Genomic DNA, 17,687 nt, shown 5'->3' with positions numbered 1-17,687 from the left:
AAAATGTAAGAAACAAAAAGGTCAAGCCTTGCCTCTGCTGTGCTGCATTTAATCTGCACATGTACACAGGACTTCAGCCTCGCGGGTGTTGTTTGGTTTTTTTTTTCAGCTGGCACATTTCTCCAAACACGATAACATTTTTTAACTTTAGTGGATGACATTTTTGTAATATGTTTAAGGATCTGTAATATTTTATGCTTACAGCTTTTTGCTATTGTTGTTCCAATATGGCAGTGATGCCGGTATTAAAGTTTAATATGATTAGAAAGCTCAATTGTATAACCAAGGGGTTATACTCTTTATCTATTCTAATCTGATTAAAAGGCTTCTCTTCTGTAGCTTTCCACAATCACTTTATATCAAAACCTAGGAGCAAAGCGACCAGCACTTTGGTTTGTCCCAGATCAAACAAAATATCAAATGGATTCCTTAATTGTGTACTTAATTCCTTACCCTACAAAGCTGTGTCCAAACTGCAAGCCCAGCTTGTTTAGCTTTAGTGGAGCTGTTCACTGAGAAAGGGCTGTGGAATCAGATGCCCAGGCTTGCCCCAAGGCTGCTTAAGGCTCAATAGCTGCCTGTTCATGGGCAGCAAAAAGGCATTTTGGGTGTTGCTGCCTGATGGTTTTGCATCACCATGCACTGTGCTTTGGGGTTAAAAGAGAGTTGCAGATGAGCCCCCTACACAGCAGAGGTTATTCTGTGTGCTATGGATCCATAGGATTAGCAAGCATAGCTCCAAGACCCGAGTTACCGAGTGCTCCTGATACGTCTGTATCAACCCCTGCACCTGCATCTTAAAAGTGGGGGGTGGTCGTTCTGCAGACCACCTCTCTCCAAGATCCCCCAAAACTGGGTCACCACGGGGACCACCAGCTCCCATGTAGGTGAAGCTGGTATTTGCCAGCATGGCTGGCTGCTATGGGATACAAACTGGCCTCAAAGCTACTGCCTCTTCTCTCTAAACCTGAGTCTCTACAGGGTCTCTACACCTGGTTGATGTTGCTAAGCAAGGAGAGAACAAAGGGGAGAACAAAAAGGGGCAGCCCCACAGGCTCTGCCCTGCTATTTCTTGCCCAATTCCTCCCCAGCCTGTGATGGGAGCACTTGGCCCTCACCCCCCCCTTGTGCAAACAAACTTGGCTTTCCCCACTAAGGAGCACGCTGTTGGTTTGGCTGTGCTCGCAACCCACGGAATTCCCCAGCCAGCCTTTACCAGCATAGCTCAACAACAAAAACAACCCCCAAGCCCAACACATTCCTTCTCCTTCTAACCAGTTTCAGGCCCAGTGGATGCCACAGCTGATGCTGAGCAGGCTGCCTGTAACCAGACTCTTGAGCCAATTTGATTTCTGAGTTTCCTGTGCGGCTCTACAGATGGGATTCCATCACCACTGTATCAGCTGCAGTGCATCACTGACATGGGTGTTGCATCCATACTGCTCTGCTGGTACTCAGGAGACTCATCCAACAAACAGAAGGATAACATCAACATTTAGTGAAGAGTAAGTTCTCCTATCCATATAATGTTATTTGAATTGTTCCAGAAGTAAAAAGTCTAAACCCTTCTTATCTTCTGAGCAGCAAGTGATTTAAGAATTGTTCTTCACTAGTGAGACAGATTTATTTCAGGTGTGACAATGTCCCTCTCCATGTGTCTACAAAGAACCACTTTTTAGGTAAGTAAGCTCACCTAGATGTTGGGGTCAGAGACACAGAAAATAGGCCTTTATCTGTGGTGCCTGGTTCTGACACCCAGGAGAGTGCTGAGTTTAGCCTAAAACCATGGAGACAGCTTTTAAAGCTAAGTTAAACTAATAATGTAAGTTAGAGTTTTCTTAAGTCACTGGGTGAGAAAGTTAGAGTTTAGGTATTAGTGAATAAGAGACAATATGGAGGATTTAGGGTGTTGTCCCTTTCTCCTTCTTCTTTCTTATTCTAAGGGGTTTTGGGTAATAATGAGATATTGGACAAAGAAATCGGCAGTGCAGCACACAGGTGTTGGGTCATTGGGTCGCTAAAATAAATAATTTACTTGGCACTTCATTTTTGGACAAATAGACACATAAAAGACCTTGGAGATTCTTCATTCTCCATTTTGCACCTTGCTTCCTTAGTGTACATAGCTCTTTGTAAATATGTAATAACGATAAAAGAATAAACAACTGAGCCCAAACACAAGAAAACAAGTCTCTCTCTCTCTCGTCAGTCTCGGTCCTGGGGAACAGAACCAAGCCACCAATGTCACACCCTGACACTGGAAGTTGCCTGAGACACCTGGGAAGAGGGTGTTCACTGACCTTCCTCGGCATTATGCCACCTTTTTTCTCGGGTCATGTTGCATGTATTGCCTTCATCCAGTGTTTGCCATTGCTGCTGTCCCTGCCTGGCATACACATAAATTTTAAGCCATCGGGATCTCCTACCTCAGTTTGTTAATAAACGTTTATGACCCATTGAAATTGGCTCAGAAGTAAATGGTCAAGTTTCTTTTAAAAAAGGAACTTGCCTTGCTTCTGATGTTGTCTGGGTCACATTCTGAGAACCAGAATCAGATATTTTAATCATATCCACCCCAGACCTATTATAGAATTTAGAAATATATTCTTAATATATATTTTTAATTCTTCTGTGACACTGATTTTCCCCTCGGTTGTTCATGACTGTAAAGAGAAAGTTTAGTGTGGCAAACGAGCTTCCTACATTTCACTCGACTGGCATGCTGTGACGCAGAATAAACACTTTTACATTCTTAACCAGAGATCCCCAGGGTTGTTTGGGAAAGGTGTTCCTCCCATGAAGCTCCAACATGCAGATGACCAAGTTCACCACCTTACACAAAGCTCTGTGCACCTCCCCCTGCAGCAATTAACTCCTTCATCTGTCTGTAAATCAAAACTCTGATGGTCTGGCTCCTACCTTACAAGAAATACAAGGCCTCATAATCTACCAGCAGGCAAGGCAGATTTCTTCTGCATTTCTCTACACAGGCATAGTTCTATTTTAAAGGAACTCAACTATTCATAACTACTGCAAGGAGCAACAGTACAGAGTCTGGGCAACTTTACTGCAAATGACTAAGAAATTGCTTTTAGATTCATTCTAGCATTGCAGACATCTAAGGATAGAGCATCCTTGCCTGCAGGAGATGGAGATGGGAGCTGATAACCAGGAGGCTCAAGTTTCAGTTGTAAAACTGATGTTTCCAGCAAGACTGTCTTCTTGCATCAAGTCTCTGCTGTGAAAACATCCTCCAGCTGATCGGTACCAGCTGGCATGGAGGGGGAAAGAGGAAGCACTACTTGTGGCAAAGCACCATAAAGCACAGATCTTACCTCCACTTTAGGAAGACTTCTCAGTGCTGGGATTAATGGTTAAACAGCTGGTAGGTCACCCTGGCAGGCTGAGCATACCCTCAGACCCTTATGGTAACATTCACTAATTGTAATTTATGATAAATCACAAGAGAAAAAAAATTATCTTTAAACTGAGTTTGTACCAAGCTCCCCATATCTTTTGCAAAGAGTGAGACGATACTTTGGAGTTATTACAATGTGTAGAATGAACTTTTATTTTCATTCATCCTTCATTAATACCATACAATTAGATAGCAATATTTGGAAAAAAAATAATCTTGAAATAATTTAAAACAGAAGGCACAGAAAACCAAACCCAACTATGCTGCTACAAGAGAAAGGGTAAAAAATTATTCAGGAAGCGAATTTATTCCGAAAAGTTTTATCGCTTAGATATTCTGATCAAAAGCTACAGCACACAGAAACAGAACTGCACAGTTTAAACTAACCCATGCTTTTATTACACTTAACATATAAAAGGGAAAAAAGATCTAAAAATATTTTTTGCAGGATTTTGAATGAAAAGTGTGATTTTTAAAATAAAAAACACTAAATCTAGTACATATGTCAAAAACTTCCCTAAAGCCTACGCACTAAGATGTACTTCACAAAAAAGTCTGCATTAAGGGCAAAGCATACAGTTAAACACCATCTGGGGATGGGAGAAAACTGGTTTTTAAATCAGTTAGAGTATCAAATAAATTTGGTGTTTGCTTCAGAAACAAGGATTTTTCACTACAGTAATATACTGGAAAGGACAATCTTCTGTATTATAATATTATGAAATCAAACCAATAATATACATTACAGAGAGGAATAAAACCATTCATATGATATTTTTAACTTTTTTTTTCTTTTTTTTTTTTTTTTTTTTTTGCAAAAGAGTAACTTTATTTCTTTTGAAAACAAAGCTACTGGAATTAATGACATGCGATAATATGCCCTGATATTATACCAGCTAAGTTTGAAAACAAAGTTCATGCTTCACAATTGAAATATGCTGTGACTCTCAAATACATTCTCTGGTAATTAATAATACAATACAGAGGTCATTCATAGAATCAGTTCAGGTTGGGAACCTGGTTTATAAATGAAGCTCTTTTCAAATATTGAGAACACTGACAACACACAGGGTTAGCTCCAGGTCAGCACATTTCTTTCTGTGCTCCACCTGTCTTTTCTTAAACGAGTGGGTTCTTAGCCTGTACACATGGAAAGGCAAAGTCTAGAAGTTACAGGTTGGTTTGTAAAAATACTAAATACAATCCAAGACAAACAGTGTTACTGACAACTTAATAGCAGGTGCCCTCTAAAGGAAAAAAAAAATAAAAAATCCTGAAATGCAAAAGCGATCTTTTCAGCATTTGATATCAAGGCATTTGCACATTTGTCAGGAGGTGACAGTAAGAGTGAACTTTGCAGCTTATTTGCAGTTGGACTTGAAATCAAAGAGCTTTCCTTCTAGTCTGCTCACCTGTAAACCATAACATACAGTTTCTTAATGCTTACTTTTTTTCCCTGGAAATAATTCTCTCATTTAGAAAGTACAAGTCAGAGTTTTGTTTCCACACTTGAATAAAGAGAGCTGACAACTACAATAGAAACGGTAAAAATGATCTTCATAAAAATGTTCATCAAAATTCTTTGACATAGCAAAACATTCATTTGTAAAGTAAAGTCTAATACTGCAAGCCATTCACTCAAAGGCGACCTTGGGCACATGAATCCTTGCCAGCATTGCAACGGGAATTACTTCCATATTTCTTGCCATTATAGGGTACAAACTCTGTAATATATTAAAGTTTCCTAACAAAGAGTCCAATTATTGCACTTTATAAAAATTCTACTAGTATCAGGCTTTTGTCCTACTTTTCTATGAACATTGATGCTCTGCAAGAAAAATCTGGGGGACCAAGCAATTTCTGATGAGTAAGATGGAATACTTGAATCAGTCCAAAATATGGAATCAAAAATGGAAAGGTTTACGAAATGAAGAGATGTAACCTTTGGAAACACGTTTTGGTTCATAGCAGCAGACAGATGTGTCGTTCTGGAACTGACACACGGTCTCTTTGCCGGGAAGAGCGGACACACGAATGTTACATTTATATATCACAATACAACTTGAGGACTTTGCAGAGAAACCCAAAGAACCCCTAAGTTCTTCTGCACACCCTACAAGCCTAATGGGGAAAAGCTCAATGATAGCCATATTGGAGTGGGGGTTTCTCTGTGAGCTTGAGTATATTTGCATTTGTGTCAGCAATAGACAAAGCAAACAGAAATAGCTATTTCAGGATGGCAAAACAGGTAGAGTAAGTCTGAGAGGCCTGTAAAAAAGGAAAATACAGCAGTTTTGGCCCTGTTTTTAACCAGCTGTATCAATAGGGAAAAAAAGATAGAGGAGATTTGTGCCAGCTATCTAGAGAAAGATGCTGCTTGAACCGAAGTGATTCACAACTCTATATGAGGCTTCCAGGCCAGCAAATCACAGTTAAAGTCACTTTGTTCCTCTGCTCCTTCAGCATGGGAACGAGTGCAGAATGACTCATTCCAACAGTGGATAGTCCATTTACAGCAACAATCATATCACCACACCTAAAAAACACAAGAGGAAAAAAGAACACATTAGGAGTCCTGCTCTGCAGTAATTAGCACACACCAACAAACAGCATGTCACTGCTGGGGTGGTAGGTTTGCATCAGGCTGGAAAGTGTCGCTAAAATTCCCAAAGCAGTTCAATTTGAAGTCTGTCCTACTACTGAAAGATGCCCCTGCTCATTGTAAGAGCGTTGGACTAGATAACTTTTAAAAAGGTCCCTTCCAACATCCAGCTATTCTAGGATTAATACAGAACTCATCTGGGAAATTCTCAAATCACTCTATTTCAATTCTAGTATCAAGATAGTTCTGCATTAAGAGCTGACCTGTACAGAAACATGAGAAGAGACATTTGGAAAGACCTAATGGAGTCAAGAGAAGATGAGATAGCATGTGCATGACAGAAGCATTTCTGTTTGTTTGTGTGGATTATAACACATTTATACCAAACATGCCTTTACTGTGGGAGGTGTAAGTAAAGATACTTATGGTTACCAACCAACCACATTCCAACTAAGAACCTTGTTTTCAGTGGCTTATGATTTTGTCAAATATAACCATTTGGCTTGAAATCTCCCTCAGCAGATGGTTCAACTGCAGCATCTCTGCATTTTGAAATTGGTAACAAATTTGTGAGGGTGCCATTTCCTGGCCCTGAGAAAATTGACCTTGAAGGGTTAAGTTCTGGTTTTTAAAACCTTAAGAGAAACTACAAAAATGCACCTAATTTCATTGTGTATTGAGCATATTCTTTCTCTAGACAACTCTGCAACTTGAGTGCGTGTCATTCCCCAAAGCAGTCAAATGTGACTTGGAGATCAAACAGGACTCTTCTTGAAACTGATCCACTCCAGTATTGATGTCACCAAAATGGGGGCAAAAAGATGCTCTCCCGAGCTTTCCTTAGGGAAGAGCAGAGGAGGCAAAGTTATCAACACCAGTGAAATGTGCACTCAAAAGTCCTTTTCTGCCTGAACCAAGGAACCCCATCACCCAAACCAAAGTGCTGCAATTCACTGAATGACATCTCACTCCCACAGCCTTTCCAAGGAAGTAATTTTGCCTTCTATAAAAACCCACCAGACAGATCATGTAAGCAGAAAACTGTCTGAACTATTGAACTGTGAAGTTATTTACTCCCTTCCTCTCCAGACCAACATTTAGATAATTTACAGAAAAAAACAGAACAGGTTTAGAAGAGACCTGCCCCACAGTAACTCAAGGTACAGGTTCTAAGGGGCTCTCCCTTGCTGATGGCCCGTTTTTAAGTCTGTATTTTCAGTGGAACAGTACATTTGAAAAGAGAGTACTATGTCACATTATCACACAAGAGTGTATTTTCCATATGTTACAAGGAGGTAAATTTGACCATGATGATTCTTCCACTCTTTTTAGGAATGATGCTTGAATTTCCATTTGTGTGAAGGCTTCTAGTTGTTAAGTCCCCAACCTGAAATTATTTAATTTGAGTTGAACTGAGATCTTTAATTTAATCCAAACTGTTCCACAGTCGAAAAGAAAAAAAAAGTAATTTTGTGTTCAACCAAGTTATTTTTTCATTTATTTATTTAGTCACTGAACTGAAAAATCAATTACTGTCAAGGCTCTAGGCATAAGTACATTCTTTTCTTAAGTCACTTTTTATGAAAATCTGCATGTAAAAATCATGCCACTAAACTTCAAGTTGCATATTCTTGACTGCCACCTTCACAAAAAATCAAGTTTATGAACAAGAGCACCCTTAATGGGAATATTTTAAGTCCTAGTTCTGAACTAATCCTACATGAGGCTAGTATATATATCTGGATACTAAACCTGGGGGCTGCATCCAAATGTAACATTCAAGTAAAATCATATGATCTTTAAGGTCAGAAGGGACCTCAGGAGGTCTACAGCCCAACCTTCTACTGCAAGCAAGGTCAGTTGTAAGCTCTGACCAGGACTCTCAGGGCTTTACCCAGAAGTCTCAGAAACCTCCAAGGGCAGAGACCGTGCAACTTACACTACTGCGTGACCATGCTCATAGGGAAATGGTTTCTCCTCACAACCAGTCACAAGCTCTTTTGTTCTATTTGTGCCTGTTGTCACTCATCCTTTCACCCTGCACCACTGAAAAGCCTGCCTCTGTCTCCTCAATAATGTCCAGGTAAGTACTGGAAGGGGCTGCTAGCTGCCCCTGAAGCCTTCTCCTTGTGGGGCAAGTGCTCCATCTCCACCATCTCAGGGGCTTCTGCTGAACTTCCTTCATTTATCAGTGACTTTCCTGCCTACTAATGACAAGGTAATGCCATGGGGACTTGGCTCCCTAACAATCTTTTTCAGAAATCTTTATTATCAACTTTCTTGCCCTTCTATTAAAGCAGCAGCACCCATCTTCAGTATCAGTTTCCAGCAGTGGCTTTAGAAGGCTATGTGAAAGCATAAAGCAGTTTTTCCCATTCTGCAGAAGTTCTAACTTTCAGCTGTTCTAGAGGAAGACAAAAACTAGCTAGTTCTACACACATACAGTGTACATTGTCTCTTGGCCTGAAGTGGAGTTCAACAGGGAGACAGCAGGTGACATCAGCAGCACAGCTGGGGAAGGGTACAGGAGATGCAATCACCTCTGAGATGCCCCTTCCCCAGCAGGAACACCCTGTTATTGGTCTGCATGCCACTCATCAGGGAGGCAAAGGACTACAGGGCTGCATGATCCAGCAGCACAAGATCCTACCGTATATTTCCTTAAGCAATTAGTTGCACATAACTATTTTAAAGTGGTTCGTTAACTGTTGATGTTATTTCTATTATTATTATTTCTCCCATTGTTACTCTGGCTTACTTTAATCTTCCATCAAAGTAGGCAGGAGTTCCAAGAACAATGGTTTTAATGAAGAAAGGCTGGTTTGTGTGGTTCTCCTCGTAGCCACCGACGATGCTGAAGCCCCAGCTCCCCAAATTGCTCCGCCGCAGCACCACGTCATGGCAGCTGTGCAGGCAGCTGTGGGACGGAAGCACAGGATACCAAGAGAAAAGGCCATGTACAGTTTTACAGTAGGCACAACAGCTGCTATCTCATCATTACCACTGCTCTAAGTGTGGAAAAGAAGGGGAGGGATGGTGATTAGACCTCTGTTCCCAGAGTAATTTTGCAATATTCAAACCAATTGGCAAAAATCCCCCGTGATCTTGAGACAGAAAAGTGTTTTAACAAAAGTAATGCAGTGGTTGAGTAATTACTTAAATACAGTTAACTCTGCAAACTGACAGTAGTAGAACTGCATTTTAGGGATTTCACAGGTGGCAACAATGTGGGTGGAAAATCAATACCTGATGTGTTCAGTTTGCAAGTCAAAAATGCAGAGCATTTGTCTTCCACCCCCAGCTAGTTTAAGCTTTTTCTACTTTAAGTAAAAATTAAAAATCCATGCACAATCTTCATTACCTCTGTACTGATTCATCACCAGTAATGAAAATATAAATGACTAACCATTTTATTACACAGAATGTAAATAATTCAGATCACACTCTACTGCTATATGTTATCAACCCTAGTGAAAATTAATTCTTGTGAGTGAAGTTGGCAATGATTGTAATTTAAAAAACAAACAGACATAGAAATTAGCTATTCAGGAAAAAGATGCCAAGTTCTTTACCGTTGTTTGACAGTGCTTTAAAGCACAATGCATAACGTAGTATTAGGAGCCATACAGAGGCATCTGTAGCATGAAAGAAATAAACCATTAGGTAAGAAATAAACTGCTGCTAAAGCATGAAAAGGAAGTATATTTACCAACACTGGGAGCCATTTATTGAGATTACTTGTTAATACTTTAGCAGAAGATGAATTGACAGTTAAACTCAGAAAAAGTGAAACCTCTGGAGGGCCAATGCATGGTTGTGTTATCTGCAGCTGCTTTCTGCTCCCAGTTTGTTTGGTTTGTGTTGTAGTTTTACACTGGAAGTATAGACCTGGTAAATCCATCAGAGGTAAAGGAATTAACCTGCATGCCCTGACTGAAGTTAACAACTCTACTAGCTGCAGTTGGAGCTCTTCTTGATAACAAGTGATGCCAGAATGAGATTATAGCTGCAGCCTCAAGAGAGTGAGGAGTACAAATGATGTCCAGCAGATTGCAGATTAGTTAAGGTGAGGGAGCTTGCTGCAAATCTCTAAGAGTTTTTGTGTTTGGTAGAGATAGTAGCGAATTCTTAAAAAAAAACAGTGTGAGCCTATAGCTAGACAACTACAGTCTTGGCACAGGACAGGTCAGGAGTCTGTCAGAATAGCCAGAATCTGATGTAATATTCTGAAGTTAAGTATTTGGCCTCATGAACTTAGGTAGCAGATTAGCAAAGAGACAGATGGATATATACTTTGTGGTTTTATTGGCAATTGCTCTGGTATTAGATATTCTAAAGAAAGTTACAGTACAATAAAGCAATAAAAAAGATCAATTGTGCCTGAACAGAAGATTCCACATGGGTAGTTACTATGGTTTGTGAAGGGATAAATCCAGTCTATTCATCTTCGAGTTTCCTAAGGAAACATTGCTCCTGTTCACAGCCCACTTCCTAAGCATACTGCCAGCTGAATACAGCTGAGATGGCCAGGCAGAAATAAGGGCAGATGTGCTGCAACTAAGGAGGTCTCTGCTTCTTTAAGTCTCTTGAAGGAATTAGCTTAAAACAGCTAAGTAAGTACTTAATCGATTAATTCTGTACCTTGGAAGTCCCAGCCACATGACCCAGGACGGTGACCAGCTGGCATCATATTCATTTTCACTGATGGTACTCAATTGTTCTTCATTAACCTGGGGCTGCTCTTCTACAATCTGGACTTCCAGGGCTTTCAGGGCAACTACTGAAGAGGCAGCACTAGCCTTCAGCATGGCCACGGCCTCGCTGTGACTCAGGTTGGTCAGATCAATGCCGTTGATGTTCAGCAGCACATCACCTGTTCCAAACAACGAGGGAGAGCACATCAGTCTGACAGTCCTGCCCACCCACAGCACCTCCCATGCCAGGGCTTCATTCCATACTGGACTCTTTGGACCTGAGACAGTCTGAACTAACAGACTAATAGCTCTGAAGCCTTTATATTGTCAGCTTGAAACTTTAATGTATTGAGCTTGTATCAAGTTGGATCAGTGTAATTTATTTCCACGTTAACACACCAAACACCGTGACTCTTACGTATACTGCCCTGAAAAATCTGAAATACAAATCACTGAAGTACCTCACCAGCTCGGCTGCAACTGCTACTGCAGATGCCATGACACAACTGTTTCCAGATGTGGATCTTGGGTTCACCCTAGCTTTAAAAGTGAAGGAAGAATGATGGCAGGAACAATGCAGACACCTCAAAGTAGCCAATTATTGTAGACAGGTGAGGTTCCACAGAGTGCTTTAATGCATCTGATTTTACTAACTTGTTACTTGGGAGAAGAAAATGAAATTCAAGAACTACTGGGAAGTTTCACACAAAACTCAGTTAATTCAAAGAAAGAAATGGAGCATCTCTCCAAAGATAATCTGGAAAGAGTCAAAGACAGAAAAAGATTTCCACAATTTTAGTTTTATATTTTTTAAAAGCCCCAGGATGAAAACAAGAATGTTATTAACTATCCAGTGGCAGACTCCTTTTTCACACAATGTCTCACCAATGAAAGCCAGAAAAACAAGAGCAACAGTGCAAACACCTGGGTCACATTTGGTATGAGACTCAGTTTTCAGAAGGTTTTTCCTCCCAGTAGCTTCTGTGGCTATTTAATGTTAAACAATGAAAGAACAATAGTGATTCTTCTATCAAGTATGTTTTTCATAGTAGTACAGAAAAAGAAAGCATACCTGCTGGTGTGTGGGTGTAAATCTCCCTTTCTCAGCATAGAAGGATGCTCCCACACTGTTCTTTTAAATGTACAATCTGTGAAGTTTTTTTCCTAAATTTCTTTCCTGAAACATTCTGTAGTTCTGTGAACTGTGAATCACAGAGATCCCATAGGCAGTCTCTGATTCACATATGACATAATATGTTTTAATCATCAAATGCTTTGCTATCAATTATGCAGGACTGCCTTCACCTATGCTGAGCCTAACCTCCACCACCTCTTTCCCTTTTACAGAGCCAAGGACCAAGGACAGGTGTTGCAGCACCCCTGAAGACCAGCAAACTCCTGCTGTCCCAGAGGATAAGAAAGCCTTTGGGAACCAGGATTAACACTGAGGTAGCTTTTGGGGAAAATTTTGTGTGGGTGAGCTGTGGCCTGTCATCAGAGCTTCTCTACTGTTCAGATATTATACTGGGGAGCAGAAATTCCTTGGACAGAGATGTGGTACAACCCACTAGAACACAAAAACAGGATGTGTCTGCATCACAGCGACCCTCAGCTCAGGGGATTACCATCAGCTTTAAAGAATTTAACCATACATTTCCTGATCTTATCCATTTCCCCTGCTATCATGCTGTAAACATCCCCTTCCCATAAAAGGTGAAAATAAAAGGTGAAAGTGCAACACTAAATACTGTATTTCCATTATTAAATCATGAAGAAAAACATCCATAAGCTTTTTCCTACATCTGTGAGAAGACTTTTTGACATTCTGGCTCGAGAATGCAGTGATCAAAAAGCAACCAGAGGTAGCCACACGACCAGGGAAGCCAAACCCCACCTCGTTTAATCCTGCCGTCTCTTGCCAAACACCCGTGAGGCTGCACACTTGTCACAAAGATGGGCAGTTCACCACTTTTGCTGCCTCTGCCTCCTGCCACTGTCATTCCCAGAGATTCATGTGGCTCTTTTTTCACAGTAATGTGCTTTTCTTGGCATGTAACACACTGGGACAGATCCTGTTTAATAAGGATAAATAACATTGTTAAAACTAAGGAAAAAAACAAGCAACCCAAAACCAACTAAATACACCCCAAAGCCACACTGACACTTTAATGGAGCAGTTTAAAAGGACTAAGTAGTGGAAGCCAGCTTTGGCTGGATTTCTTGTAGGTCAGATCCCTGCTCCCTCAAAAAAAAAACCCCAAATCACCAACAAAAACCCTATGGGTGTGGATACTTAAACATAGATAGAAAGCTTATAAAGGCCCATCTTGAAATCTTACCCTAGTTTTTCTTAACATCTTACACTGGAAGAGGCTAAATTTCAGGACTGCGCTACAAAACTATATGGTCAAAAGTCTGGAGACGAACCAGATACAAATCTTTTGATGTCTTCATGAACATCAGCATTACTTCATTTGTCAGTAGCATATGCTTCAGAACTACAAAGAAGCTCCTAAGACATGAAAACATGTTTTCATGATGACAGTAAGGGACCCTTTAAAGTCTTTATGCATCATGTTCTCTTTTGCAGCTGGTATATAGAACCTCCCAGAGCACAAACTAAGGCCAATTGATGCTAATGGCTTGTAATGGGTACCTTGGGTAGTCTCCCTAATGATTATAATGAAGACTCAAGCTTGAAACAAGAAGAGATCCTATATTAAATTTTCCAGCAACTGAATGATGAAGTTCAGCCTGTATTTAGTTCTGCCCAATAAAAAAAGAACTAAATCTAAATCAAAGTAAATTTTATTTGCTGAAGCCTTTCCCTCAGGCTATTAAGTAAAAGATTCAAACCACTGCACATACACCTAAGGTAGCATCTTAAATTGACAGAATACTTGCAAGGAATCCAAAATAATGAAAGAAATAACCTGGGATATTCTTCAAAGTATATATGTGTATATGTTCTCCTGCCTTCTCTTGGAAAATGACAACATTGTCTTCTTTGACCTCCAATACCTTGTGCTTCTTTTGACTGGCACTCCTCCTCACATAATCATGGAATCACATTAATCATGGAAGTAGCTATATGTAAACACACCATAGCTTATAAAGACAGCTAATTTCTGAGGCTTCAGGCTTCAGGACTGGCTGCTGCCACACAATCATATAAACATATTTTAAGCCACAAAGCTTCAAAGCCAACCACATGTTAATGAGAGAAAGATAAATGATACAAAACATGAGAAACGTCCACTTGCTGTTACATGGGACTTCCAATTTTAAAAGAGCCCACAGATAGCATTGATCCATGAGGGAAATCCACTTATCAAACTTTGGATCAGCTTTGTAACTGTGGTAAGAGCATAGCTCATGCTGGCATGTGCAAACTTGCTCCAAGCTCTGACTTCAACAAACTAATTGTGTGGGTATGGCCCACTGCTGTGGTGAGTACACACAGCCATGGTATTCAGGAGCCTCACCTTTGCCCATCAGGAGGAAAACAACCTTCCTAGATCCTCATTTGTTCTTCTCTGAAATGATCCCCACTTTTAAAAGAAAACACTATCAATGCATGTAAGTTATCCCAACAGAAGTATACTAAATAGTAAAGCAAATAGAGTGGAGAGGTGGAAAGGTGGATTTGTTGACAGGGTCAACCTAATTATTTCACAAAGTCAACTTCTTAAGAGTGAGGATTTGTATTTTTCTAATTAGAAGAAAATCTCAAGCACAAACTCCATTTTTGCATGTCTTCCAAATAATTTGATACTAGGCTTCATGAAAGTCCCTTCATTTTTCCTTCCTCTCCCTTCTGGAGATCCTGCAGTACTCAGCAGCCTTGCAGCCAGGACTGTTGACTCACTAAGGAGATGACACATCCCTCCAACATGGCCTTTATGTGCTGGATGGTGGGCACCACACCTCTTTCCTGGCTGCAGCCAGCACAACAGCAACAAAAACTGTAACAGTCTTGAATGACAGCCCTTCCATGCAGGAGTACCAGCCACTGTCTTAGACAAGGTCTAACAACTACAGCTGCATGAGCTCACAGAACTTGCTTCTTTCACTGTAGTCAGTGAAATCCGAAAACATACTGAAAACCTCTTGTGTATCTTTTGCTCCTACTCCAGACATGATGCAGGACTTGAGTACCTAGAAGTCATCACCACTTTTTTATTAATTAGTTAAAAAAAAAAATCCTTCCTTCCAGCTTTGCCTTGCTACACACATCACCACATAAGTAAACCAGTGTTTTTTTCTTTCAGAAGGAGAAGCACCAACCTTATGTGAGCTAGGTCTGCTGTGGAACAGCTGCTGGGACTGGTGCTGGTGTGAGTTGCTGTTGTGAGTCCCGGTGTCTCGGATAATGCTGACTGTCTGTGACTTCAGGGGTCTAGAGATGATCAAGTTCACTCTCTCCCCGCTTGCCTGTTGAATACATTAGGTCATCAAAAGTCATCAAGTTTGACAGGATATTGATTATTAGAAAGGGAGAAAAACATAAGAATGTGAAACAAGACAACAGCAGACCTTGTTTTCCAATTCCTTTTTAGACTGCACACTCCCTTACTTGCTTCTTTTTGCAATTACCCCCAGAATGGAGAGGAAATTAATATTCCTCCTTCACCTCTGATGTTACCTTTACATCAGCTAAAAATCCTTCGTCAAAAAGACCATTTTTCACTTTGTGTTTCAAAGCTTCAAACATTAAAATTCATCCCATTCCATTTGCAGACTCTGTGAATTCCAGCAACACAAAGCAATAAATGGAAGAAATGCCTATGTGATAGCTCCAAGATCTGCAGCTTTTGACCAGAAGCTCTGAACACCTCTGGTACTTCTCAAAGATACTTGCAAGGGAGATGTTAAACATGAGCATACCATCATATTCTGGATTTTGGGGAATATTAGGAGACCCAGTTATCAGATGTTAATAAAGCATCGACCCTTTTTATTGCTGCAAAGCCACACCTCAAAAGGTAAAAGTTGCCAAATGCTAAATTCCAATCACTGTATACAAAGATTGGGAAACTGAAATTACAATTCCCAAGACGACTATTTTAATTTCACTGCAAGAACTCTTGAAATTATTCCTGAAACAAGTATTCACTACTCATTTGTATCAGAGTTCTCTGTGTGGTGCTTTAAGCAAAGATGACTGCACTAGACTGCAGAAACATACTAATGGTATAATCCAGCTTTCCTAAAAACAGAGCCATTTTCACCAACATCCCATTAGCAGGAAGTAGCAAAGTGCTACATCTGTTTCCTTATGGGTTGGGAGAAAGGCATGGAGTAAAGGTTTTCCTGCAGGGGCATAGAAGGGTCATATGCCACACTGCAACAAGCTTTGGGTAATATTTGTGTCCAAAACATAACCAGACACTGGAAACAGCCCTTTTCTGAACACTCAGAAAATGAGCTGTACCATGCAGAACTCATGGAAATGTCTATTTGATTTCCCAGCTGCTACCTGCTGACTCTAACATCTGACAAATTACTTCCTTGTTTTAACTCAACTCCATGCACAGGCAAATCAATAAAAATCAAAGTCCACTTCTATAGAGTTTACTGAAAGATTAAAATACAATACATACATAAAATAATAATCATCATCCTTTTTTTTTCTTTGCTGCTAAGCAATAGGCTACAATAGGCTACTCTCCTTGCTCACATGAGCCGTCTTCTAAGCTTTAGGCTGCATTCCAGGGAAGACTAATGTATTTTTCACTTCTGAGGAGGTGAAGTTCATCTGGTAGGTGCCAAAGCAGATCCTGTTCTTCACTATTATTTTCAGAACATAAATCACTGTAAGTTACATTGACACAGGCTTTTAGGCCTCACACAAGCTGTTCAGTCTGGGAACAGACTCTAGAAATAAAGCTGAGCTAAGGTCTCAGGTAGGGAAAGCAAATTACCTGTATAACCTGAGCAGCAAGCTCCGGTGTGCCGTGCTTCAAGTCGTGTCCATTGATGGCCAGCACACGGTCATTACTGCAGAGCCTGCCGTCCTGAGCAGCCAAACCCCCTTCCAAGAGGTCGAGGATAAAAACCCCCGGCTCATCCGTTCTGCGCACCAGCTTGATGCCGAGCTGCTCACTGGAGTCACGCTTGTGCAGCGTCACCTGGAAGCTGTCCTCCCGCCCGGAGCCCGGCGCGTCCGCGTGGTTGTGCGTGCGGCTGCCGAAGCGCCGCTCCCGCAGCACCGTCAGGTGCAGCACCGAGCACGGCTGCGACAGCACGGCTCGAGCGTGGTTGTGGGACACGTTGCTTATGTCAAAGCTATTGACCTGCAAAACAACAACAAAAGAAGTCACAATGATGTTTTCATATGTTTAGTTAAGTCCTTTCCAAAGTAAATTCCTTCGCTGCAAAACCAGCCTTGGAGTAACCTATGCATCTGATCTTACTAGGCTTCCTCTCTTGTCCTTCCATTCTTTCTTGCAAATTCACATTGGGTTTTCAGTCTACAATAGGTCTACAACCTATTTTCAGGTTGGAAAAGATCCTCAACATTATCAAGCACAGGTGTTAACCCAGCACTGCCAACTCCACCACTAAACCATGTCTCCAAGTTCCACATCAACACGTCTTTTAAACAGCTCCAGGGATGGTGACTCCACCACTTTCCTGGGCAGCCCATTCCAGTGCTTAACAACCCTTTTGTGAAGAATCTTTTCCCAATATCCAATCTAAGCTTTCCCTAGGCACTACTTTACGTGTTTTCCCACAAAGGTGACAACATGTCCCCAAAAATGAACACCCTCTGCCACCACAGGCCAAGGCTTTTGTCCTCTTGGTCTATACTTGTCTTCCTTAGATCTCTATATTGTTTGTTCTCCAGGAGAAGAACATGGCATGTGCTTTCAAGGTCAAGACCAGCATCACTTGAAATTGCAAAATAATAGCTATAAAAATAATGCATCCAAATCTCTGAAGCAAGCTTGTGTCTTAAAATATGCAGCAC

The 17,687-nt window shown here is 40.8% G+C and overlaps 1 protein-coding gene across 5 annotated transcripts in view; it reads right to left on the bottom strand.

The window, feature by feature from the left end:
• Window positions 1–3,543: 3,543 nt before the first annotated feature.
• LNX2 (ligand of numb-protein X 2) overlaps window positions 3,544–17,687 on the bottom strand; it is a 59,446-nt gene continuing 45,302 nt past the window's right edge. For all 5 annotated transcript variants that reach the window (XM_015642260.2, XM_015642295.3, XM_015642286.3 and 2 more), the window contains 6 exons: window positions 16,639–17,010; window positions 15,002–15,148; window positions 12,609–12,786; window positions 10,662–10,893; window positions 8,779–8,937; window positions 3,544–5,954 (listed from right to left, as the gene is read on the bottom strand). In XM_015642260.2, coding sequence (XP_015497746.1) covers window positions 5,819–5,954; window positions 8,779–8,937; window positions 10,662–10,893; window positions 12,609–12,786; window positions 15,002–15,148; window positions 16,639–17,010 — 1,224 coding nt within the window. In that variant the 3' untranslated portion in view covers window positions 3,544–5,818. The remainder of the gene's footprint in view (window positions 5,955–8,778; window positions 8,938–10,661; window positions 10,894–12,608; window positions 12,787–15,001; window positions 15,149–16,638; window positions 17,011–17,687) is intronic.

This window comes from Parus major, chromosome 1 (assembly GCF_001522545.3).
Source record: "Parus major isolate Abel chromosome 1, Parus_major1.1, whole genome shotgun sequence".
Taxonomy (NCBI): Eukaryota; Metazoa; Chordata; class Aves; order Passeriformes; family Paridae; genus Parus; species Parus major.
This window is presented reverse-complemented; position numbering and strand designations above follow the sequence as displayed.